General features: G+C 38.4%; 2 protein-coding genes across 11 annotated transcripts in view; one reads left to right on the top strand and one right to left on the bottom strand.

Moving 5' to 3' along the window:
• Positions 1-19,917, bottom strand: part of PEX1 (peroxisomal biogenesis factor 1) — a 78,789-nt gene extending 58,872 nt beyond the window's left edge. For 3 of the 6 annotated variants that reach the window (XM_082471678.1, XM_082471679.1, XM_082471680.1), the window contains exons 1-6: positions 19,650-19,917; positions 14,339-14,482; positions 11,767-11,850; positions 6,548-6,662; positions 5,683-6,449; positions 3,913-4,032 (exon numbers count right to left, since the gene is read on the bottom strand). In XM_082471678.1, coding sequence (XP_082327804.1) covers positions 3,913-4,032; positions 5,683-6,449; positions 6,548-6,662; positions 11,767-11,850; positions 14,339-14,482; positions 19,650-19,781 — 1,362 coding nt within the window. In that variant the 5' untranslated portion in view covers positions 19,782-19,917. The remainder of the gene's footprint in view (positions 1-3,912; positions 4,033-5,682; positions 6,450-6,547; positions 6,663-11,766; positions 11,851-14,338; positions 14,483-19,649) is intronic. The other 3 variants (XM_082471676.1, XM_082471677.1, XM_082471681.1) reach the window with 3 other exon arrangements.
• A 37-nt stretch (positions 19,918-19,954) lies between these two features.
• On the top strand, positions 19,955-26,545 carry RBM48 (RNA binding motif protein 48). Of its 5 annotated transcripts, none has more exons than XM_082472045.1 (5): positions 20,021-20,248; positions 20,790-20,980; positions 22,761-22,906; positions 24,241-24,794; positions 26,426-26,545. In XM_082472045.1, the coding sequence occupies exons 1-5, from the start codon at positions 20,138-20,140 to the stop codon at positions 26,510-26,512; spliced, it is 1,089 nt and encodes a 362-aa protein (XP_082328171.1). In that variant the 5' UTR covers positions 20,021-20,137; the 3' UTR covers positions 26,513-26,545. The 5 variants fall into 5 exon arrangements, with proteins under 5 accessions (XP_082328173.1, XP_082328171.1, XP_082328172.1 ...); XM_082472046.1 differs by lacking the exon at positions 26,426-26,545 and adding an exon at positions 24,927-26,172; XM_082472047.1 differs by lacking the exon at positions 20,790-20,980 and having other exon boundaries at positions 19,955-20,248.
• The last annotated feature ends 55 nt before the right edge of the window (positions 26,546-26,600 follow it).

The raw sequence follows: 26,600 nt of genomic DNA, 5'->3' as shown, positions 1-26,600 counted from the left end.
CAAAACCAAAGATATCACAAAAAAAGAAAATTGCAGGTTAATATCACTTATGAACACAGATGCAATAGTCTTCCACAAAACACTAGCAAACTGAATTCAACAATACATTAAAAGGATCATACACCATGATCAAGTGGGATTTATCTCAGGGATATAAGGATTTTTCAATATCCACAAATCAATCAGTGTGACAGACCACATTAACAAATAGAAAAATAAAAAACATATGATCATCTCAATGGATGCAGAAAAAGCTTCTGACAAAATTCAACACCCATGTATGATAAAAACTCTCCAGAAAGTGGGCACAGAGGGAACCTACCTCAAAATAATAAAGGCTATATATGACAAACCCACAGCTAACATCGTAATCAATGGTGAAAAGCTGAAAGCATTTCCTCTAAGATCCCAAACAAGACAAGGATGCCCAGTCTAGCCATTTTTTTTTTTTCAACATAGTTCTGAAAGTCCTAGCCATGGCAATCAGAAAGGAAAAAGAAAAGGAAACCAAACTGGAAAAGAAGTAAAACTGTTGCAGAAGACATGATACTATACATAGAAAATCCTAAAGAGGCTACCAGAAAACTACTAGAGCTCACCAATGAATTTGGTAAAGTTGTAGGATACAAAATTAATACACAGAAATCTCTTATATTTCTATACACTAAAAACAAAAGATCAGAAGGAGAAATTAAGGAAACAATCCCATTTACCATAGGACTAAACATACCTAAGGAGACAAAAGACCTCTGTTCTGAAAACTATAAGACACTGATGAAGGAAATCGAAGATGACACAACCAGATGGAAAGATATACCATGTTCTTGGACTGGAAGAGTCAATACTGTCAAAATGACTACACTACCCAAGGCAATATACAGATTCAATGCAATCCCTATTAAATTACCAATGGCATTTTTCACAGAAGTAGAACAAAAAATTTTAAAATTTGTATGGAAACACAAAAGACCCCAAATAGACAAAGCAATCCTGAGAAAGAAAAACGGAGCTGGAGGAATCAGGCGCCCTAACTTCTGACTATAACACAAAGCTACGATAATCAAAACAGTATGGTACTGGCACAAAAACAGAAATATAGATCAATGGAACAGGATAGAATGCCCAGAAATAAACCCACGCACCTATGGTCAATTAACCTATGACAAAGGACACAAGAATATACAATGGAGAAAAAACAGTCTCTTCAATAAGTGGTGCTGGGAAAACTAAACAGCTACATATAAAAGAATGAAACTAGACATTCTCTAACACCATACATAAAAATAAAGTCAAAATGGATTAAAAAGCTATATGTAAGGTTGGACACTATAAAATTCTTAGAGGAAAACATAGGGAGAACACTCTCTGACATAAATCGCAGCAATATCTTTTTGAATCCACTTCCTAGAGTAATGAAAATAAAAACAAAAATGGGGCCTAATTAAACTTAAAAGCTTTTGCACAGCAAAGGAAACCATAAACAAAACAAAAAGACACGCACAGAATGAGAGAAAACATTTGCAAGTGATGCGACCCACAAGGGATTAATCTCCAAAACATACAAACAGCCCATGCAGCTCAATATCAAAAAAAACCCCCAAAAAACAACAAAAAAAACACCAACCCAATCAAAAAATGAGTAGAAAAGATCTAAATAGACCTTTCTCCGAAGACGACATACAGGTGGCCAAAAAGTACATGAAAAGGTGGTCAACATCACTATGAGAGACATGCAAATCAAAATTACAATGAGGTATCACCTCACATTAGTCAAAAGAGCCATCATCAAAAAGTCTACAAACAATGAATGCTGGAGACGGTGTTGAGAAAAGGGAACCCTCCTACACTGTTGGTATGAATGTAAATTGGTACAACCATTGTGGAGAACATATGGAGGTTCCTTAAAACCTCCATAAAAATAGAACTACCACACGATCCAGCAATCCCACCCACTCCTGGGCACATATCCAGACAAAACCCTAATTTGAAAAGATACATGCACCCCAATGTTCATTGTAGCACTATTTACAATAGCCAAGACATGGAAGCAACCTAAATGTCCATCGACAGAGCAATGGATAAAGAAGATGTGGTATATATATATACAATGGAATATATTTAAAAAGCCATAAAAAAGAATGAAATAATGCCATTGCAGCAACATGGATGGACCTAGAGATTATCATACTAAGTGACGTAAGTCAGACAGAGAAAGACAAATATCATATGATATCACTTATATGTGGAATCTAATAAAATGATACAAATGAACTTATTTACAAAACAGAAACAGACACACTTCGAAAACAAACTTATGGTTACCAAGGGAAAGGTGGGGGGGAGGGATAAATTAGGAGTTTGGCATTAACATATACGCACTACTATATATAAAATAGATAATCCACAAGGACCTACTGTATAGCACAGGGAACTCTACTCAATATTCTGTTATAACCTATATGGGAAAAGAATCTGAAAAAGAATGGATATATGTATATGTATAACTGAATCGCTTTGCTATACGTCTGAAACTAACAAAACATTGTAAATCAACTATACTCTAATATAAAATAAAAATTAAAAAAAACCCTAAGATCAATAACCAAAAAGTTGAAAGAAAACTACAAATCACTGTATACTGTTCAGCCAATGTGTTAAATGCTCAGTTGCATACTATTATGGAAATGGCATTTATTCTATTTGTTTTCTTCTTCTCTAGTCAGAAAATATAAGCTATCTTATCTGGGGTTTCATCAAGTAGAAAGATCTGTTAAAATGGTTATATAATGACCCTGACATAATGACCATCGATATCCAGAGGATCCAGAAGTATCACTTGAATTATCAGAGAAGGATTAAATTATGTCTGGAATTTTTTAAACATATAATAATTTTCCTGTATTATAATTCTCTGAGAACTGGTAATCTAAACTGGTACAGATGATGATATCCTATTAAAAAGATTTTAAAGTTAAGTTCCATACCTCATTTCCTGACCATATCAGATTCTACTAAATTAACAGTGTTGAAAAGTAAAACAATCTAGCTCTCTTTTATGCTGCAATGTTAATACTGAAACAACATGCGAGAATTTTTTTACAGATTACCCAGATGTAGCAAAAATATCAATCTTTTAAAAGTCAAATTATCCATATTTGCATTGGCACAATATATACGTGTATTGCTTATTAAAGACTTCTTGGTTTCTCAAAAAGTTAAACATAGAATTGCCATATGACCCAGCAATTCAACTCCTAGGTATGTACCCAAAAGAAAAGAAAGCGGGGACTGAAACAAATACTTGTATATAAACATCCACAGCAGCACTATTCACAATAGTTAAAAAAGCAGAAATAACCCAAGTGTCCATCAACAGAGGAATGGATAAACAAAATGTGGTATATACATACAATGGAATATTATTTAGCCATAAATACGAATGAAGTTCTGATATATGCTATAGTGTGGATGAACCCTGAAAACATGTTAAATGAAATAAGCAAGACACAAAGGGCAAATATTGTATGATTCCACTTACATATAAGATCTAGAATAAGTAAATTCACAGAGACTGAATACAGATGAGAGGTTACCAGGAACTGGGGGAGGGAAGGATGGGGAGTGATGGCTTAATGGGCACAGAGTTTCTGCTTGGGGTGATGGAAAAGTTTTGGAAATAGTGGTGATGATTTCACAACATTATAAATGTACTTAATGCCACTGAACTGCACACTTAAAAATGGTTATAATAGCATTTTATCTTATATATATTTTACCACAATAAAATAAAAAGAAAAAAAGACTTCCTTGCCCTTCTAGCATAAAGGAGTACAATTCTTATTACTTAACTAAAGCAACTAGAAATTTTACAACACATGTAAAATTGTGATGTAACATTAAATCTGAACTCACTAAGTTTTCTCTAGGTTGTAATTTTAGAAATCTTGGAATTTTAGGGGTAATTTCCACTGGAGTTATTCTGACTACTGCGTGCATTTCTATATTTAGTCTCTTTCTCAGGTCATCTGGAATCTGAAATATATAAAAATAAATTAAAAATATAAATAACGTTAAAAGCTTGATTAAGAAATACTCCATAGCATAAATACTGATGTGAACTTCTATCAATTCAGGCGAACGATAGACGCTATCATGATTCACAGTATAACCAGATGGGCGTTCAGGTACTGTTACAACACAAACATTTCAATTTTTCCCCTACATTTGTTTCTTTTAACATCCTCTTCAGAAGGTGATCCGTTTTGATCTATCCAGCCAAGCCTGAGTGCCTGATGGCAGCTACTGCCACTCCTCACTGGTCATTCTCCCAACCTTTAAAGCAGAATGGGAAGTGCAGGCTCCTCACTGCCATCTTACCTGGTCTCCAGGACTTGACCATTATCCCTTTTCCACCCCGTCCTCACCATGTAATATCAAGGAAATAATGGTATTTCCTGCCTAATGGCAGAACCATTAATAGAAAGAGATAAGTCATAGTAAGTTCAGTGTTAGACAATTTGATTTTGAAGATGCAGTGGGATCTTCTTAAGTAAGAGATTAAAGCTAACAGAAAATATGAGGCATCGTTGGAGCTTTAGAAAATGATGTAGGCTGAGAGATCAAAATTTTGTAAGTCGCCTGCATAAAGGTCATAGGTAAAACTGTGAAAGAAATCTACAAAGGAGACCTCCTTTCCTTCCCATTGTTCTTCCCTGTCTAAACAATTTCCTCCCTTCTCACCCTGAAGTTTCATTTCACAATCATTCAAAATTAGGTTCAAATAAAGGGGGTCGGTGACTCATTTCATATAAAATTCGTGTTAATATTTGAGGCCAGGGACTTCCCTGGCAGTCCAGTGGTTAAAACTTCACCTTCCAATGCAGGGGGTGTGGGTTCGATCCCTGGTCGGGGAGCTAGGATCCCACATGCCTTGTGGCCAAAAAACCAAAACATAAAACAGAAGCAATATTGTAACAAATTCAATAAAGACTTTAAAAATGGTCTGCATCAAAAAAAAAATCTTTAAAAAAAATATATTTGAGGCCAAGATGAGAAGGTGAAACGCAAGTTGCTCTACTTTGCTCTCCATCACACAGAAGTTAAAGAGCCAATACCAGCAGGGTAAGGACCTTCTGGGTACATTTGAATGCAGGTCATCTCACGTAGTGGGTCTCCCCCTACACTGGGCATTTCCCCCAATACATAACAAGTCCTCCCTTTATTTTCAAGAACTTGGAAACAGATCTTCTGCAGGCATTAAAGATGTGAGGCTTTGTAGGGCACTCCATTCAAAGCATGAACTCAAGAGTCAGCCTGCCTGGGTTTGAATCCTAGTTCTACTTACTAGCTAATAACCCCAGGCAAATAATTTTGACCTCTCTGGGCCTGTACCAATCTTAGCTTATGCCTGTCCAAGTTTACTTAGCCAGGAAATACACAAACCCTACCCAAACAAGGACTTTTGCAACCAGAAATATGTCCCCGCAGGAACTTTAGATACTATTTATTATACTGGTTTTCAATTTGTATATAAAATATTACTTTAGTTCATAATTTGGGGAAGTTCAAGCAACATAAAATTATTTTCTCCCTAATTATAAGATTTATACTAACCCATTTGTTGTACACCAGAAATTAACACAACACTGTAAATCAACTAAAAAAAAAAAGATTTATACTAACCCAAACTTTCCCAAGATGAAGAGCTTCTAAGTTTTTGGTGTATTTAATGGCATTCTCCAATTCCTCAAGTCCATTCCAGACTACCTTTAGCACACAGGCATTGCCACCTTCTTGACTATGGTCTGGGCTACTCTGTTTTGGATCTAGTGGTTCTGACATCTGCTTCTCTTTTTCAGGTGACAGGACATTTTGCTTCGTTTTACTTTGCTGTTGCTTTGGAGAAAGTAGTTTAACTAGTTTTCCATAGGTCACAGTAAAGCTGGGCTCCACATCAAAATATTCCTGGTCCCATGGAAATACATGAATGGCATAATGTTTGTGAAACAGAGAAGTTGCTGATGCATTACATATGCTGGGAGGCTGAGATTTGCATACTCTGAAAATATTGTTCAGAGGAACAACTTTTGACTGCATAGTTTTGAATGCATTGATTTCAGTTACCCCCCAGGAGGTGTCTTGTTTCTTCTCAGACCCAAAAGAAAAAATGCTTCCCATCACAGTCCACAAGCTTGGTATTAAGGACGAGTCAGCTGTATCCTCTGAATCTGTTTCTTTAGACCCAGCGACTCCTACAGTATTTGACTGAAGTTGTTTGGTTCGAAGGTCTCTTGTCAATCCTTTTTGGTCTCCTCCATAATTATGAAATTTTCCATGTGCATTATCTGCTTTTGAAAACGTATTCTCTTTGGCTTCGTGGGTCTTTGGCTGAATAAGGAGTCTGCTATCAGTTTCCAGCCTTCCATAAGGAGCAGCTGGTATTAGTGCAACTGTGTAGAAAATAAAGGTCATTAGTGTGCATTTACCTCTGCTTTGGATTCAATGCTACTGTGAAGAGTATGATGGAAAATATTACAATGGCACCTACCAATCCGGATAAATATGTAAGTTTGCTGATCAACCCAAACAGGAAAAATGGCTTTTGGAAAAACTATTCGAATTTGATCTAGAAGATGCTGTTCAAGGGAAGCAGCATGCAGCTCCTAGAACCAATAAACAAAAAGATCAATTCACTTTACATTTTGTCTATTCCAGGCCTAGTAAGGAAATCTCAACTCATTCTTATAAATCAAACCAACTCAGAACATATAATGCCAGTCACAGAAGAGAAATCTAAAGACACTGATATGTTAGAGGATCAGATCAAGATGGCGAAGGAGTAGGACAGGGAGCTCACCTTCTCCCACAAATACATCAAAAATACATCTAACATGTGGAACGGTTCTCACAGAATATCTAGTGAACGCTGGCAGAACACCGCAGATTTCCAAAAGGGCAAGAAAATCTCCATTTAACTGTGTAGGACAAAAGAATAAAGAAAAAAAAAAAGATAGAAAGGAATTGTGACAGGACCTGCACTCCCGGGAGGGAACTGGGAAAGGTTTCCACACCCTGGGAAGTCCCCTCACTGGTGGGGAGATCAGCTGGGACAGAGGGGGAGCTTCAGAGCCGCGGAGGAGAGCGCAGCAACCAGTTTGCAGAAGGCAAAGCGGAGAGATTCCCGCACAGACGGTCAGTGTGCTGCCCAGCACTCCCCAGCCTGAGATGCTTGTCCGCTGGGGCAGATGGGGGCTGGGTGCTGAGGCCTGGGCTTTGGAGGTCAGACCTAGGCAGAGGACTGGGGTTGGCTGCATGGAGACAGCCTGAGGGGGGCTAGGGTGTGGTGCACCACAACCGAGGGAGTACAGGAATAAGCCTGGGCCCGCCAGAGAGGTAAGGCGCCACTGTTGGGGGGCGTGCAAGGAGAGGGGCAGGACTACCACTGGAGCTTCTTTCTCCATATGCGCACTCTCAGGCAGCAGGGTACAGCCTACGTGAGCTCGGGGGGCGGGTACAAGCCGCCACTGCCATCTTGGTCTGCAGAGGCAGGTGCAGACCGCTGCCGCCACCAAGTGTCCCACGACTGGGCACCAACCACCATCCCTCCCCTCCTGGGAGCGTGCGTGGGCCACGCACCTGCACACCCCCTATCAAGGGGATAATGGCCAGAGCACGCTGAGGAAAGAGATGGCAAGCACCTAAACCAAAAACAGCCCTCACGCCAAAAAAATATTTAACCACACAAGCTATGCAGGGATGCTTCTGCATATAAATAGTTCTCCAAGACTAGAGTAGATAACTGTTTCTCCTAAACTCACAGAGTAAGAGAAATATAAGCAAAATGAAGAAGCAGAGGAAACGCTCCCAGTTGAAAGACCAAGAGAATTCCCTTGAAGGAATAAACAAGGAAACAGACCTCTTCAGTCTAACAGACACCGACTTCAAAAGGAAATAATGAAAATACTGAAGGAATTTAGAAAGGCTAGAGACAGAAATGCAGATTACTGTAAAAAGGAAATAGAAACTAAGGAGGAGCCAAGACAAATTAGAAAATTCATTTGCCGAGACAAAAGCTGAGCTAAAGGCAATGAATGGCAGAATGAATAATGCAGAAGAAAGAATAAGTGATCTGGAAGACAGAATAATGGAAATTACCCAATTAAAACAGCAGACAGACAGACAGCCTAATGAAAAAAAATGAAAGCAATATTAGAGACTTATAATATAAAGCATCTCAATCTACGCATAATAGAGATTCCAGAAGAAGAAAGAGAAAAGGGGACTGAAAATGTATTTGAAGAAATTATGGCTGAAAACTTCTGAAACCTAAAGAAGGAAACAGATACCCCAATACAGGAAGCACAGAAACAAGACGGACCCAAACAGACCTACACCAAGACATATTATAATAAAATGGCAAAAGTTAAAGATGAAGAAAGGATTCTAAAGGCAGCAAGAGAAAAACAAAGAGTTAATTACAAGGAAACCTCCATAAGGCTATTAGCTGATTTCTCTACAAAAACACTGCAGGCCAGAAAGGAGTGGCAAAATATATTCAAAGTCTTGAAAGGGAAAAATCTGCCATCTAGAATATCCTACCCAGCAAGATTATCATTTAGAAGAGAAAGAAAAATAAAGAATCTTTCAGACAAGCAAAAACTAAACTAATACAGCAATACTAAACCTATCCTAAAAGAAATATTAAAAGATCTTTTCTAAATAGAAAAGAAGAAGATATAGGAAGGAAGAAATCATGATTGGAAAATAAACCACTTAAATTAGCCAGTATATAGATCAAAAAGAGAAAAAAAATAAACAAACCCTGTCTGTGAAAGTGATGATAAATACAAGGGACAGCAAAAGGATAAACATGAAGATGTAAAAAAGGACATCAACAAAAATACAGATTTTTTTTTTTTTAGAATGTGTTTGAGCCTATATGACTATCAGTCTTAAGCAAGCAGATATAGGAAGGGGTTAACATACTTGAAAAACAGGGCAACCACAAATCAAAAACATACAATAGATTCACAAAAACAAAAAGAAAAGGACACAGACATAAAATAAAAGGAAATCATCAAACCACAAAAGGAAAAATAAAAAGGAAGAAGAAGCAAAGAATCAACTGAAAAACAAGGTTTAATATGGCAATAAATAACATATGTATCACTAATTACCTTAAATGTCAGTGGACGAAATGCTCCAATCAAAAGGCACAGAGTCGCAGACTGGATTAAAAAACAAGAGCCTACAATATGCTGCCTACAAAAGACCCACCTTAGGGCAAAGGACACACAGAGATTGAAAGTGAAGGGGATGGAAAAAGATATTTCGTGCAAAAGGAAATGAAAAGAAAGTGGGGGTCACAATACTCATATCAGACAAAACAGACGTTAAAGCAAAGGCTATAAGGAAAGATAAAGAAGGAAACAATATAATGACAAAAGGATCAAAACAAGAAGAGGATTTTTACACTTGTCAGCATATATGCACCCAGTATAGGAGCACCAAATACATAAAATAAATTCTAACAGACATAAAGGGAGAAATTGATGAGAATACAATAATAGTAAGAGACTTTAACACCCCCTCACATCAATGGACAGATCTTCCAGTCAGAAAATCAATAAGGCAACAGACTTTATGCAATCCCTATCAAATTACCCATGACATTTTTCACAGAACTAGAACAAATAATCCAAAAATTTATATGGAACCATGAAAGACCCAGAATTGCCAACGCAATCCTGAGGGGGTAAAAAAGAAAAAAAGCAGGAGGCATAACTGTCCCAGACTTCAGACAATACTACAAAACTACAGTAATCAAAAGCGTGGTATTGGTATAAAAACAGACATACAGATCAATGGAACAGAACAGAGAGCCCAGAAATAAACCCACACACCTATGGTCAATTAATCTTTGACAAAGGAGGAAAGAATATAAAATGGGAAAAAGACAGTCTCTTTAGTCAGTGGTGCTGGGAAAGTTGGACAGCTGCATGTAAATCAATGAAGTTAGAACACACCCTCACACCATGCACAAAAATAAACTCAAAATTGCTTAAAGACTTAAACATGACACCATAAAACTCCTAGAAGAGAGCATAGGCAAAACATTATCTGACTAAATTGTATCAATGTTTTCTTAGGTCAGTCTCCCAAGACAATAGAAATAAAAACAAAAATAAACAAATGGGACCTAATCAAACTTACATGCTTTTGTACAGCAAAAGAAACCATAAAGAAAATGAAAAGACAACCTACAGAATGGGAAAAAATATTTGCAAATGATGCAACAGACAAGGGCTTAATCTCCAAAATATACAAACAGCTCATACAACGCAACAACAAAAACATAAAAAACCCCTCCGAAAAATAGGCAGAAGACCTAAATAGACATTTCTCCAAAGACATACAGATGGCCAGTAGGCACATGAAAAGATGCTCAACATCACTAATTATTAGAGAAATGCAAATCAAAACTACAATTAGGGGGCTTCCCTGGTGGCGCAGTGGTTGAGAATCTGCCTGCCAATGCAGGGGACACGGGTTCGAGCCCTGGTCTGGGAAGATCCCACATGCCACGGAGCGACTAGGCCCGTGAGCCACAATTGCTGAGCCTGCGCGTCTGGAGCTTGTGCTCCATCCGCAACAAGAGAGGCCGCGATAGTGACAGGCCTGCGCACCGCGATGAAGAGTGGCCCCCACTTGCCGCAAGTAGAGAAAGCCCTCACACAGAAACGAAGACCCAACACAGCCATAAATAAATAAATAAATAAATAAAATTAAAAAAAATAAAAATAAAAAAAATATAAAAAGCCCACACAGCTAACAGGTGGCATTGAAGGAACTATAAAAAAAAAAAACAAAAAAAAAAACTACAATTAGGTATACCACCTCTAACTGGTCAGAATGGCCGTCATGAAAAAGTCTACAAATAACAAATGCTGGAGAGGATGTGGAGAAAAGGGAACCCACTACACTGTTGGTGGGAATGTAAGTTGGTGCACTCACTATGGAAAACAGTCTGGAGATTCCTCAGAAAACTAAAAATAGAACCATGTGATCCAGCCATCCCACTCCTGGGCATATACCCAGACAAAACTATAATTCAAAAAGATACATGCACCCCAATGTTCACAGCAGCACTATTCACTATAGTCAGGACATGGGAACAACCTAAATGTCCATCGACAGATGAACTGATAAAGAAGATGTGGTACATATACACAATGGAATACTACTCAGCCATAAAAAAGAACAAAATAATGCCACATGCAGCAACATGGATGCAACGAGAGATTATCATACTAAGTGAAGTAAGTCAGAAAGAGAAAGACAAATACCATATGATATCACTTATATGTGGAATCTAAAACATGGTGCAAATGAACCTATCTACAAAATAGAAACAGACTCACAGACATAGAGAACAGACTTGTGGTTGCCAAGGGGGAAGGGGGAGGGAGAGGGATGGACTGGGAGTTTGGGGTTGGTAGATGCAAACTATTAAACTTAGAATGGATAAACAACAAGGTTGTACTGTATAGCACAGGGGACTATATCCAATCTGCTGGGATCAACCGTAATGGAAAAGAACACAAAAAAAGAATGTATATATGTGTATAACTGCATTGCTTTGCTGTACAGCAGAAACTAGCACAAGACTGTAAATCAACTATACTTTAATTAAAAAAAAAAAAAGACACTGATATTTTGAAATAGTTTAACCTTAAACTGGGATAGTTCTCATTTTGTTTTCTTTACCAGTATCTCCCAATCATCTGCTGAGAGGGGTTCCACCTCAACTTGTTGACAAGACACCACATGGGAACAAGGCTTGAGAAACACCTGGAAAAAATTAAAGTACAAAACTACTATTAAAAGCCTTTTTTATATCCCTAGAAAATAAGTTCTCTCTTTAGCTATGTAATTAATTGTGTGTGTGTGTGTGTGTGTGTGTGTGTGTGTGTGTGTGTGTGTAGTCCTTAGGTAGGCCCTAAGGCCTGATATACTCAGCATTTTAGAAAAAATTATTTCACAACTAATTATAAAATAAAGGAAAATACATTCTAGCACAATATAAGTTTTAAAAAATAATATAAAATAAAGATAGCCATTTAAAGAAAAGACATATAAGTTTAAAAATGCAAGAAAAAACAATGATGTCATGAAGTCATGGCTTGATCTTGTATATAAATACTATTATTTCTAGCAGTTCTGCAATTTAGTTTTATAACTAACTTCAAGCCATGCTGCTTCTGGAAAAGTAAAAAACACACTGAAATAGAGATCAGAACCAATTATTTTGAAGCATAATCATGCACAGCTAAAAGTACAGTAAAACAAATATCCCCTCATTCTAGTCTATAGATACACAGGAAATCCTAGTGTCTCTCAAGAATTTGGGGGCTTCCCTGGTGGCGCAGTGGTTGAGAATCTGCCTGCTAATGCAGGGGACACGGGTTCGAGCCCTGGTCTGGGAAGATCCCACATGCCGCGGAGCAACTGGGCCCGTGAGCCACAACTACTGAGCCTGCGCGTCTGGAGCCCGTGCTCCGCAACAAGAGAGGCCGCGATAGTGAAGAGGCCCGCGCACCGCGATGAAGAATGGCCCCCGCTTGCCGCAACTAGAGGAAGCCCTCGCACAGAAACGAAGACCCAACACAGCCAAAAATAAATATAAAAGTAAATAAATAAATAAAAGAGCCTTCCCTAAATTAAAAAAAAAAAAAAAAGAATTTGGAATTCACCCTCTTATTTCTTTCCTCTTCTATGGGCATTTCTGGGGATTAGAGGAGTAAAATCCAAAGGCACCGAGTATTAAATGCTCCTTCTCTGCCTTTTGTGGATTGGAGCAGACTTTCCCCAAGTGCCTCACCTGTTCCTCAGTTATTTCCCTCAGTACTTCCCATATACCCTACTTGAAAGGGGTGACTCTGAGGAAGCACAAAACAAGAAGCTGTCATCCTGGCCAAGCCAGTCCACTTTCTGTTCCTATCAGTGATTGTTTGGGAGACAGTGCCTTAGTGGTGGTGTTACAATACAGAGAATGTGCAGAAAATCGGATAGAAGTTCACTTTGAAGCAAATGGGAATTAAAAACAAGCAGGACTGTTCAAGGTGCTGATAAAGACATCAAGATCAGGAATAGGAAGTTGATGCTTCCCATAGGGAAGTTCCATATACTCAAAGAGAGCAGATCTATAGGCTTGCTATGCAATCCTGGGCAAAATAGTCCATCTCCCTAGGTTTGCAGAGCAAGGCACCAAAGTTAGTGATTTCTAAGGTCACTATGCTGCTAAAGTTTTAAGATTCTAGCAAAAATTTAAGGTAAGCAAAAGACTAGTGCTAGGCCTATGGATTTCTCATCAGTGGCCTGTTCTCATTATCAGAAACATGCATGAAAAAAATTAGTCTGTGTTCAAAACAAGTTAAAAAGATGTGATATTCTTCAGTATTCTTGTGAGAAACTGGTAATAGAAAGCAATTTAGCCCCATCTATCAAATTTTTAAATGTGCAGTGCCCTAGACTTGGCAATTCAATTTTTAATATTTATTTCACTTCATACATATACAGACATGTTCAATGTATATTGTCTGTAATATGTGGAAAGGATCTCTGATATAGTTTGTGGGGGAAAAAATTGCAGAAAATATGTATGATCTCATTCTTTAAATCCTAAAGGTCTAATGAGATCCCACAGTACACAATCATTCTGAGGCTGGGGTTAGAGAAAGGGAAAAACATTTTCTACTTTCAACTGTAAAACATTTGTACTGAATATATATTACTTCTGCAGTTTAAAATAGTTAAAACCATAAACTGGTGAATATGATAAAATGAAGAGAAACATGAGTCCTTAAGCTTTAGAGTTTACAATCTAAGCACATGAAATTCACAGGCAAGACGAAACTGGAAAAATAACAACCCTCTTTGTAGGACAGGTCTTTAAAAATCAAGTATGACCCTGGAAGGTTAGAAAATCTGTCAGAAACAAATAAAATGAAGTTCAATAATATTAAGTAAAACTCACTAACTCATATAGCAAAAATAATTGCACAAAAACAAAATTGGGGAACCTGGAAAGTGAGTAAAATAGTAGAATACAAAATCAACTAGGGACCATGGGAGACTACTAGATAATGACTTAATAGAGTATATGGTAGATAGTGACTTAACAACAGTTATAGTCAACTTGAACATCCTGGATTGGTTATAGCAGCACACAAGTTAGGTGTCGTCTTAACCGCCTTAAAAAATATATCTGAACTTTTATTTCTATTGCTGTATTACGTGACATCAGAAGAAAGTCATTGTCATCACATTTTGTGCTTACCTGTTCCCCATTTGAAAGTCCAAGTTTCTGACCAACTTGTCTGCTAATTTCAGCCACATTTTCACCTTGATCACTAAAATGTCTGCCTTCCACCCAGCTCAAGAATGCAGGCTCGTGACCCCAGGCTACTTCTATAGCTTGATTCTATTTATTCAAAAAATAAGAAATGGGGGAGAAAAGTTTTGAAAGTTTTTACATGCTTCTCTGGATTCACATAAAAGATAAACTATTATTGCAATCCACACATACAAAAAGAGTTCTATAAATAGTTGATAGCACTCTGTTATATCCACATTTGTCATAGCATTTTAAAAGCTATAATCTTTTCCAGTGCCCAATGATGGTGATGCTATGGGTGAAACCAATACTCTTATATTCTTATGATGGCATTATAAATTGATTCAACCATTCCAGAATTTACAATGGCAACAGGTAGCCAATGAACTTAATAGCCTTTGACCTTACTTACTTATTTAGAATTAATGATTCAAAGAAGAAAAAAACTACACCAGAACATATCTCTTCAGTATTTTCTATGTGAAAACTTAGGACTGTCTTATATGTCTAGCAATATGGAAATTACTAAATAAGCTGTAAATTTACCATTTTAGTAAAGTATAAGTCAATAAGTTGAAACATGTAATCAATAAAAATGTAATAGTATTTATTTATTAGAAAAGTAATACATGGTAAAAGCACAAAAAGTATAAAAGCATAAAATGTGAGGGCTGGTCCCTGTTCCCAGAGGTAATTACTGTTAATAGCTTCTTATGTACATTCCAGAAGTTTTATATTACGCAGCTTCTTAAATAATAATTTTTAAAAGTCTTGAACTATGGAAACATAAGTAAAAGAAAGCAAAATATAAAATTTATTCTTCTTAAGAGCAATTATATAAAATATGTATGTCTGTGCTTAAGGATTAAAAAATGTTTTCTATGATTTAAAAATTACAAACCTATTAAAGAAACCTTGGGAAACATATAAACCTGGAAGGGAAAAAAGGAATTACTGATATTCCCATGTGAATATCAACCATGTTAGTCTATTTCTGGCTAATCCTTTTTTTTAAAATAAATTTATATACTTTTTAATTTATTTATTTTTGGCTGCATTGGGTCTTCGTTGCTGCGCGAGGGCTTTCTCTAGTTGCGGTGAGCGGGGGCTACTCTTCGTTGTGGTGCGCGGGCTTCTCATTGCAGTGGCTTCTCTTGTTGCGGAGCACAGGCCCTAGGCGCACGGGCTTCAGTAGCTGTGGCACACAGGCTTCAGTAGTTGTGGCTCATGGGCTCTACAGTGCAGGCTCAGTAGTAGTGGTGCATGGGCTTAGTTGCTCCGTGGCATGTGGGATCTTCCCGGACCAGGGCTCGAACCTGTGTCCCTGCATCGCCAGGCGGATTCTTAACCACTGCGCCACCAGGGAAGTCCTTCTTACAATTCTTTACAGGACAGTTCAACCACTCTGGCTGACAAAATCTTTCCACTGAGAACAATGTGATACAGTAGAGAGAAACTCAGATTTGGAGTCAAAGTCCAAAGTTACTAGGTCAGCTGTAACTATGTGAGCTGAGATTATAAGAGTCAAGGTGACCAATCCCCCAAAAACTTTCTTCATCAGTCATTGACATATAATGCAGATCAATTCCCCTATTTCATATGAAGAAACTTTTAAAACCACAGATGTTAAATAAGGAAATATGAAATATGCCCTGAAATATCAAAAAGGAGAACCCACCAACTCCCTGGAAAAGGGAAAAATCAACTTCATTAAATATGAAAAATACTTCAATTATTCATTTGGTCAAAAGGTAGTAATCAGCCCCATAAAGTCATAATATATGTTCAGCTGGATTCAGTAAACTTTGCAGACTAATGTTCTGAGGTCATTTTTAGGTCAAAAATCATTCACTTGGACCACAGAGCCCCTGGGTCTTCAGGCAGAGAGAAGAAAAGGACAGCCTAGAGAGAAGGGAGCCCCTTTTCCAGGAGTTCAATCTAATCAACAAATGACTGACGTGCTTTTGCCCAAACCCATGGTATCCATATCACTTGAAGGAAATTGCTGGGTGAAACCATAGGTTGCAGTGCCTTAGGATCCGCCAGGTCCGAGGCCTGGGTAACACAAAGGAAATGACAAAATGGCTATTTCTGGAGGGTGATTTAGGTTCATTTGGTTGCTCTCAGTGTGGATATGAATCCTCTCCCCTGTTTCAGTAACGCAGACAAAGTAACTAAGCTACAGTAGTGATTCTCAACTGAGGGTGATTTTCTCCCCCAGGAGACATTTGGCAATGTCTCCAGATATTTTTGGTCACAACCGGGAGGAGGGGTGTTGCTGGCATCTAGTGGGTAGAGGCCAAAGATACTGCTAAATATCCTACAATACCCAGGACAGTCCCCCACAACAGGAAATTTCCCAGCCTAAAATGTCAGTAGTGCCAAGGTTAAGAAATCCTGAGTTAAAGCATCCTCTGGGTACCCAGTCCTGAAACAGGACTTGGATAAACAAAAGAAGACAATACTTAAAACACAGAACAGAATATAACAAGTGAGCTGTGTCACATAAACACTGCAGTGAAGTTTTGAAAAGGAGACAAATGTGGGCAACAGAGAATCTGAAACTACATGGAGGAGGTAGAATTATGCTGTTTTTAAAAGCATGGAATGAGGAAAAATGCTTTAGGGCAGAAGAATAGCTTGAGTAAGAGTACAGAAGTGGGAAGGAGCTGGGTTATGGAAGAAACAGCGAGGAGGCGAGGGTGGATGATGCAGGTGAGTTACAGACGAGGGCAAATTAACTGCAGGGAAATGGACTGGCCAGTTTGCTCATGCATGAAAGTACAGAAATGACCTAGATACCTAAGGTCTCTTTCACCATCAACATTCTATGATTCTAGAACAGCGGGTCTCAACTTTTTGTGCATCCAAGTAGCCTTAAGTCATTTCTAAAACTACAGATGCCTGAAGCCCACTCCCCAAGATTCTGATTCAGTAGGACTGAGGAAGAACCAGAACATCCGTATTTTTAAAGCCTTTTGCAACATGATAAATACAATTAACACTGCTGCATTAATATATATGAAACTTGTTGAGAGTAAACACTGAGTTCTCATCACAAGGAAAACGTTTTTTTCTACTTCTATAATTTTTAATCTATATGAGATGATGGATATCACTAAACCAACTACGGTCATCATTTCATGATGCATGCAAGTCAAATCATTATGCTGTACACCTTAAACTTACACAGGGCTGTATGCCAATTATATCTCAAAACTGAAAGAAAAAAAGGTAAATCTGACACAGGCCAGAAAATCATCATTCTGACTCTTTACCCATTACAGTATTATCTGTATTACGTATTCAATGCTTCAGCTGAAGTAAAGTAATTCAATCTATTAACTCCCAACTCATGACTTTCTACTTTAACAATTATCTATGCCCTCTAACTCAATAATTCTGGGAGCCTATCCTAAATAACCAGAAAATAAAACAATGTTTTATTTTATATTATACAACAAAGATATGTTATTTTTAACTTTTATTAAAATATAATTACAGTATCACTTTTAATGTCTAAAAATTGAATACAATATAAACGTTCCATCGCAGTGAACAATTAAATAACGGCAAACTTATGACAGAATACTAATTAGCCACTAAAAATGACAATTACTTTTTAACAAAATAAAACACTTATAATAACACTAAGGGAAAATATCAGGATACAAAACTACATATAAGGGTGTGTGTAGGACTCCATTTCTGTTAAAAATAGAGATTAGAAACAAAACTAGAAGATTTGATTCAAACTGTTAACATTAGTTATCTTTAGGTTTGGGGATTATGGGTAACTTTATTTTCTTGTTTATAATTTTCCATGCTTCCCAAATTTCCTATAAAACATGTATTACTTTTCTAATTGGGGAGAAAAGTTGGCCTATTCTGCTGATATAGGCTGGACAGAAACAACATTTTGTTCCAAGGCTAAAGGGATTTAAGTTTCAAAAATATATCTATGAATTAATTCTTATGAATACTTATTGAAGGCCAAAAATTTTTAAAATAGATCAAGACCACTAAATTCCTAAATAGTGATGAATGTAACACAGCATCCACATTTTACAGCTACTGTAAGGAAGCAATCCTATAAACTCATTAGGTGGGGAGTGTTTCCTACAAACTCATTAGGTGGAGATTTGAAGGCACTGTGGACAATTTCCATCAAAGCTGACTGAGCACAGGGCAGGCAGGATCTACCTGGGATTTGGTGACATAACTAACTCATCTCCTGCCATGAAGGGAGCTCATCAGGGCCAAGAGACTACCTGCTTTATGGTAAAAGAAATAATGGCAGGATCTGTTGAAATTAACATGCTTTGAAAGACGGGGCAAATATAATCTAGAAAAGTAGTTACTAAAATGGAAAGGTGGGACATTTGAAATTATTGCAAACTCTTAAATATTTCCTGCAAGGATTAGCCAGTAGTGGGGTATTAGGCATCCAGGATTTTCAAAGATTTCGAATATTCTACCCTTTTGCCCCCAGAAGCACACTCAAACTCGTAGACCAGGTGCCTCTATTTTAAAATAATGAAAGTAGGGATGTGGTTAGAGCTATGAACTACCACAATCACAATGTTCAGACAGCAACTGAAAGCAGAGGTTCAAGTAATCCTAACTACATACGTCCAAGCATGCATAATTCCACTGCACATTCCCAGCACACCACAGAGGTGGTCCGAGCAACGGAGACGCTGGAAGAACCTTCATCTTATTAACCTATCCCGCTGGTGGGACAAAGGGCTCAGTCTCTGTTAACCTACAGGGGCTCCACAAACCAAGTCTGCCCCTCCTTCTGGAGGCCCAGGCCACAGCCGCGCAGGCACCTGGAAATCATTGGTAGGAAAAACTCTTTAAAAATGAAACAAAACAAAACCCAAACAGACAAACAAACCCGACTTCTCAAAAGCTTTTCCAACGCGGAGTGAGAAATAGTTGAACGCAGTGGCAGAATATCAGGATGTCTGAAAGCCCAGTTTCACCGAGTAAAAGACCTGGAATGCGGCAAGTTAACTCAAAGGCCCGGGGCTGCACTAGACGTGGTGTGGTTGCAAAGACCGCCCAGACAGGCCCACAGTCTGGCCTCTGAACCGGTCGGCGGCCCGGGGAAAGCAGCCCGCGTCCCGCCGCCGGGAGAGGCCTGAGCAGCCGCTGCGCCCCTAATAGACCTGGGTCCCGGCCGACCGCAGACTGCCCACCAGGTGCCCCGACTCGGGGCCGAGAAGCCCGTCCGGGGCAGGCGCGTTACCTGCAGCAGATGCAGCTGGGCCACGAGGCGCCGCGGCAAATGGAGGAAGCAGTCGCGAGCGTTGGTGAAGGCCACGGTCACGGCCGCCCCGTCAACCCCAGCACCCGCCAGGCGACCGCTGCCCCACATCATCCGCAAGCGCTGTTCCCGCGGCCGCACACCCTAGCCGACCGGGGCTAACCCGGCAGGCCGAGGACGTCGGAGCCGGAGAAGATCGATCGGCCCCGCCCCTAGCCCCGCCCCCTGCCCTGCCGCGCATCTGTAGCGGGAGGGGCATGGAAGCCTGCTCCGGCTCTCCGGGCCTCGCCGCCGCGCCGCAGGGGGGCGGCACCTCGTTTACCGAATCCTCGCTCACAGGAAACGATGGCTGACTCTATCGATTCTTCAGCCAATCTCGGCACGCCTTGACCCCTCCCTCTCTCTTATTGGATGCACAAGAGGACAACGAGGCGGATGTTGTCGTCTCTGCGAGGGCCCAAACCGGCAAGATGGCGTCGAGTGGCGGGGAGCTTGGGGGCGTATTCGACCACCACGTCCAAAAGGCTGTGTGCGACTCGCGGGCCAAATATCGGGAGGGGCGACGGCCTCGCGCTGTCAAGGTAAAGTGATTTTGGCTTCATTCGCTATCCTCAGTAGCTTTATGTGAGCTCTAGTTTCACATGCCTAGCTTACGTAAATAAAATCTTGCAAGGCTGCGGTCACATCCATTCACTGGAGATGAGTGTGAGGAACGCTGGTACCCAGGTACCAGATATTCTTGCGACCTCTTTAGTCAACTGTTAGAACCTCAGCTCCGTGAAAACAGGGCTGTGTTTTAGTCATTGTATCATCCGCATTTACACTAGTCCTTGTCACATTGTAAGGCTCAATGACTATGTTAACTCTTTCCTGTCGTATCTACCGAGCCAACTTCTGGAAAAACGTGTCGATTGAAGGTAGTCTATTAGGTGCTTTAGCTAGAGGCCTTCACACGTAGGGTGAATTCTTTATGCAGAGAGAGGGGCAAGTTTTTAGATTCTTTTTTTTTTTGCAGACCCTCTGAACAGAATAGTTCTTGTTTTCAATTTTTTTTTTTAATAGGAGCAGATTTGTCTTAGGCTTATTTGTGAAATACATTTAATGTGTCTGCATTTCTTTTAGGTATATACAGTCAATTTGGAATCTCGGTACTTATTAATACAAGGAGTTCCTGCAGTGGGAGCGATGAAGGAATTAGTTGAGCGATGTGCTTTATATGGTGCAATTGAACAGTATAATGCTCTAGACGAATACCCAGCAGAAGACTTTACAGAAGTTTATCTTATTAAATTTCTTAATTTACAAAGTGCAAGGTAATATGCAAGTTAAGCAGTGTCTCATTTTCTCCATTCCCATTGGTATCATTTTGGCCTCCCTCATTCATTCCTGAATTACCCAATAACCTAACATGGCCGTTATTATTTTTCTCCAGTTTTCTTAAGTGTTAGCTTTACCAAAACTCTGTCCATCAGGTCATTCCCATACTTAACAATATTCTGTCGTGTAGTATGGTAGATTAAAGATTGGTTTGGAGTAAGTTTTCAGGTTCCACTGCTTACTAACATCGTGACCTTGGACAAGTTATTCAACCCCATTAAACCTGTTTTCGTATTCTGTAAAATCCATATGGTAAAAGGATCTACTTATTGAAGTTGTCTGAGGATGAAATGAGATAATTCACGTAAAGGGATTAGCAAATGCCTTCTGTTCAGAATGCAATGAACATTAGCCGTTGAGGGACTTCCCTGGCTGTCCAGTGATTAAGACTTTGCCTTCCAGTGCAGGGGGTGCGGGTTCGATCCCTGGTCGGGGAGCTAAGATCCCACATGCCTCGCAGCCAAAAAACCAAAACATAAAACAGAAGCAATATCGTAACAAATTCAATAAAGACTTCTAAAATGGTTCACATCAAAAAAATCTTTTAAAAAAATTCGCTGTTGAGTTCCTTATTGTTATGCACCTATGTGAATTGACCCCATCTTTTCTATCCTTCTATATATAACATAAACTCTCTGCTCCAATAAGGCTGAAATGTGAAATGCCTTATCTCTTTTTATGTTGATTCCTATTCTTGTCACTAATACACTCCAAGACCCATCCTTCCACGGCTATTACAATTCTTATTTTCTTCTCTGTGCTACAAATAGCACTTGGGTACACGGGGTCATGTATTGTTGTCCGGTTGCTCTTATGTATAATCTCACTGCTCTAACCAACTTGCCAGCTCCTCATGGTGAGGGAAGCATATTTTCTCATTGTGCATTCATTCTAAGGAGTTTTTACATCTCCCACACCACCTAGGACAGTAGACCATGCAGTGTGACATCTGGATTTGAATCCTAGCTCCACAAACCAATGTGGGCATGGCCAAGTTATAAATCTCCCCAGGCCTTAGTTTCATCATAAGATTGTTGAAAAGTGTTAATTCAAGTGAAGCATTTAAGCACTTAGGACACTGCCTGTCACGTGGTAAAATCTCAATGAATATTTCTTATCATTTTCCTTGGGCACAGAAGTACTTATTTATTGTAGTAATTCCTGGCCAGTCATAGATGTTTAATAAGTATTTGTTGAATGAATACCATCCTCTCATTTTCTCACTGATTGTTACATATTCAGTATTTCCTCCATTATTGAAGGTGTACAATAACAATATTTTTAACTAATTTCTTACATGTGAATCCCATTATAGGAAAACATTGTGCTGAAAAGGCTAAATTAGGTATGAGCTAACTCTCAAGGGCCGTTTAACTTAACACAGAGAAAAATCTCTATTTCATGACCACAGATTGTGTACCTCAGACCAACCAGCTGGATCCTATATTGGTTAAAGGGAATCTCGCTTGTATAGATGACTTAGCTTAAAACCTATTAAGACTCTTGGGAGAGGGGAGGAAAGGCTCTAAAAGAGTATGCAGTGGCTCAGTAGGGTCAATACCATCCACAAGCAGAGCATCTTAATTCCCAAGCTATAGAATTTATATACACAGCAAAAGCTGGACTTTGCTCTTTAGATCAGTGTATTGTATACTAGTTAAGCTTTCATCCTAAGTAAATCTAGATTAGTAAACCATGATACGTATTTCTGTTTAGGATAGCCAAGAGAAAAATGGATGAACAAAGTTTCTTTGGTGGATTGCTTCATGTGTGCTATGCTCCAGAATTTGAGACAGTTGAAGAAACCAGAAAAAAATTACAAGAGAGGAATGCTTATGTAGCAAGAACTACTAAAAATAAAGGTATGGAAAGCCTATTACTAAACACCTCCTATGTGTCAGGCATTTTGCTAGGTTTATCATCATGGAGTTCCCAGTCTAGTGAGAAGACAGACAAGTATAGGATCACAATTTTCAATATCTGTAAACTACAGGGTTCTTTACAGAATGCTGTGTAATGTGGGCTGGGAAGGGAGAGGTGTTGTTTCATGGAAGACTTCCTAAGGATGAGAGAGGTGGCTGAGTTCTGAAGGGTAAGTAGACATTACTCAGAAGGGGAGAGGAAGAGATGGAAAGATGGGCCAGAGGAATAAATGAGCATCATGCATTTTAAGGAACAGTGAGTAGTACATGATAACCACAACACAGCTTCGGTGAGAGATAAAAGGAGACAGGTAGTAAAGCCTGAAAAGCCTGTGTCCATGCTGAGGAATTAAGGCTTTGACCAAAGGCAGTGAGAAACACCTCTGATGTGCAGACCAGTTACAACTGCAAAAAGTGAATAAGTTCCACTTTTGATGAACACCAGCTGGCCAGATGCCCAATATGCCCATCCAAGTTGCCCTAGACACAAATTCCCAGTGCACGGAGTGGAGTCATAGGATCTGGCACATGGATTGTAGAACTAGAGCAGTCAGAATTGGACCAAGGTAATGTGTGTGGTCTGAAATCTGAATAGTTCCAGAGGCTCAAATTACCAAATTTCCACCCTTTGGTTAAAAGACAAAGACAGTGTCCAGACAGCTATCAAATATGATGAGTTTATGGCTGATTGAGTAAGGGGCATGTGGCAGTGTGAAGAGAGAAATAAAGTGGAAAACTTACCTGAAATTTTGGCAAGAGCTGTTGGGAGTCTCTGGTCAGTTGTAAACACTGAACTTTAACCTGTGTAAATAACTAGCTTCAGGAAAACCTGTATGTGTGACCAAAGAAATGATAAAATATGGACCCAGCGTATTGTCTCCTTTAAAAACTACAAATACAAACTAAGCAGCATGATACATTCATATAGTAAAATACTTTGAAGCCATAAAAAGTTTTCTATGTAATGACATGGAAAAACTCCCCAAGATTTAGAGTTAACTGGAAAGCAGAAAGGTTCAGAGAAATGGGTAATTACAGGAGAAAAAGAGGGGTAAGTGGGAGGAAGAAAGGTAAGACATACCGGACAGATATCCTTTTTAGCTTTTAAACCATGTGAATGTATTCCCTACTCAAGAAGTAAATTTTTTAGGGTAGCATTCATTAACATCTTAAAGTAATGTTTCTTTTTATAAAATTACATGTTTCTGAATGATGAAAACAATAAATGAACCATTTGTTTCCCTTTCTCTCACCTTTTAAATTCTAATATAAAGATCATTACATGACAAAGAAGCATAAAGACACAAAAGATTTTAGACAGGACTTCCATTCGAAGACGTCTGGATTTCCTGCAGCCTCTTTGAACACATCTATTGGGAACTCAGATCTTTGTCTTCCTTATTCTTGTGAGTTGCCTTTGTGCTATTTCTCCCCCAAATGTACATGTTCGTCAGGAGAACATGTGGACAGAGCATCAAACTCCTCTCAGGATGGTAGAAACCATGATAAAACACTGGAGCATTGTAACCACTATGACTCCCTGCAGAAAATGCAGATGAAAAGTTTGAAAAATTCATTGGCCTTCCCTGGCGCACAGAAGGCTATTACTACTTCAGAGGCAGTTGACAGATTTATGCCTAGGACAACACAACTGCAGGAGCGGAAAAGAAGAAGAGAAGATGATTGTAAACATGGAACTCTTCTTGAAGCAAGTACAAGTAGTAATGAGGTTATGATTGGCCCTCAGTTACCAGACATTCCTAAAGTGGACATGCATGATGACTCGTTGAATACAACAGCGAGTTTAATTCGGAATAAACTTAAAGAGGTAAGATCATTTAAAAAAAAACAAAAAAACGTTTTAAGAGACGATTTTGTTACAGGACTAACAACTGAATGTAGACTTATTTCTGGGAACTACGGTATTATCATTCTTGTTTTTTTCATTTTTACTATTTAGATGTGTTTCCTACAATTCTCTATTGAAGTACAATAACTGAATTTGACTCACAGATATGTATTTGCTTTGATACCTTTAATCCTTGCTTTAAACATATTTTATATCACTCTAAGTAGAAAATATAAAAGCAGTAGTTTTAGCCAGTTAGATCAATCTGTGAGAATGGAGCCCAGGCCCTCCCTTTTTTAAAAGCTCTCCAGATAGTTCTAATATGAGCCAACGTAGAGAACTACTGCATTGAGGGAAAATTATTACAATTTATCTCTCAAGTTCAAAATCACATAAAATTTAAATGCTTATTTTGCTTCTTTGATACAGATAGCCATAGAAGAAGGTGAGATTTCTAAAGATTAGGCCTTAAGGTCTGAATTTTAATTTTAAATTTCTTAAATAGTTTAGAGCTAGATTGTTCTACTTAGGTAGCAATTTTTTAATGTTATTTACATAACCATTTTCCATTTTCTAAGCACAAATAAAAGAAAGTTAACATTTGAGTTAGCGTTTGAAAAATACCTTATCGTGGGGCAAGCCTTTCAGAAATCATAATCTGCTGGAGAAAGACCATTCTCATATACTTGAACTCAGGTTCAGAAAGTGCTTTTCACATAGTTGTACATATATTTTACAATGTAATTAAGAGAGGCTAAGGTAGATTCTTTTATGTACCTTTTTTTAACCTCAAAATTATTATCCAGTTGAGGATGAGGAATCGTTTTATAATAATAAAAATCCATGGACACAATTTTTATGCTTAAGCCTCTTTAAGAATTTTTTTGCTTGTACTGGCACCCTTCCTTCAGATACAACTAAACTGAGACCTAGATACAGATACATAGCTATCTTAGCCAGAGCTGACTGTATTTTCAAGAAAAAAAAAGTTAGGTCCAAATCCTAGATATAGAAATAGTAGAACAACAAAAAGGAGAAACACTAAATACAGTTTACTACAGTTTCTAATAATTTTCCATTTTAAGTGAAGACTGTCTTACTGTGCTTTAACTTATACTGTCTACCTTGTTCTGATGTATTTGATTTCATTGTTCCCTAAGAAATTGAGGATTCTAGCATTTTCTGCTTATTTCTTTAAATTTTTCATCCCCCATCCCCACTGGAGCCTCCATGTCTCTAAATATATCAAATATTATCAGTGTTTCAAGTTATGCATAACCAGGGTATCTATCTGTATTTATAAAATTACAAGTGACTTCATCATAAAATAACATCTATAAAGGAATGTTAAAGTAGAGCATATGTTTACTTTTCTCCCCTCAAAATTTCTTTCTTGTTAAATGGCTTTAGAAATTTTACTCCCAGCAATGTTTGGACAGAAAACTTTGCTCTGTGCCTAGATCGTAAGCTGCACCTTGAACTTGGGCTAACTGCCTTAAATGTGATGGCAAGGATTAAACTACTGGATGTATATCCTACCTATTCTAATGGTTTATTACTCTTGTACTATAAAAATTATAGTGTTGGTGGTTCTCTTTTTTTTAAACTAGGTAATTTCATCTGTGCCGAAGCCTCCAGAGGACAAGCTGGAAGATGTGCGTGGAAGTCATCCTTTAAAACAAAGAAGAAGAATATAAATTGTCTGCAGTAAACTAATATTTTTAAAGGCCTATTTATTTTTTATTTTTAGGCTGTCATTTTAATTCTTAAAGAGATTTTACTGCT

The sequence above is a fragment of the Balaenoptera physalus genome (assembly GCF_965194825.1).
Source record: "Balaenoptera physalus genome assembly, chromosome: 8".
Classification (NCBI taxonomy): Eukaryota; Metazoa; Chordata; class Mammalia; order Artiodactyla; family Balaenopteridae; genus Balaenoptera; species Balaenoptera physalus.
The sequence above is the reverse complement of the archived record's forward strand: the minus strand, read 5'-3'. Positions and strand labels throughout refer to the sequence as shown.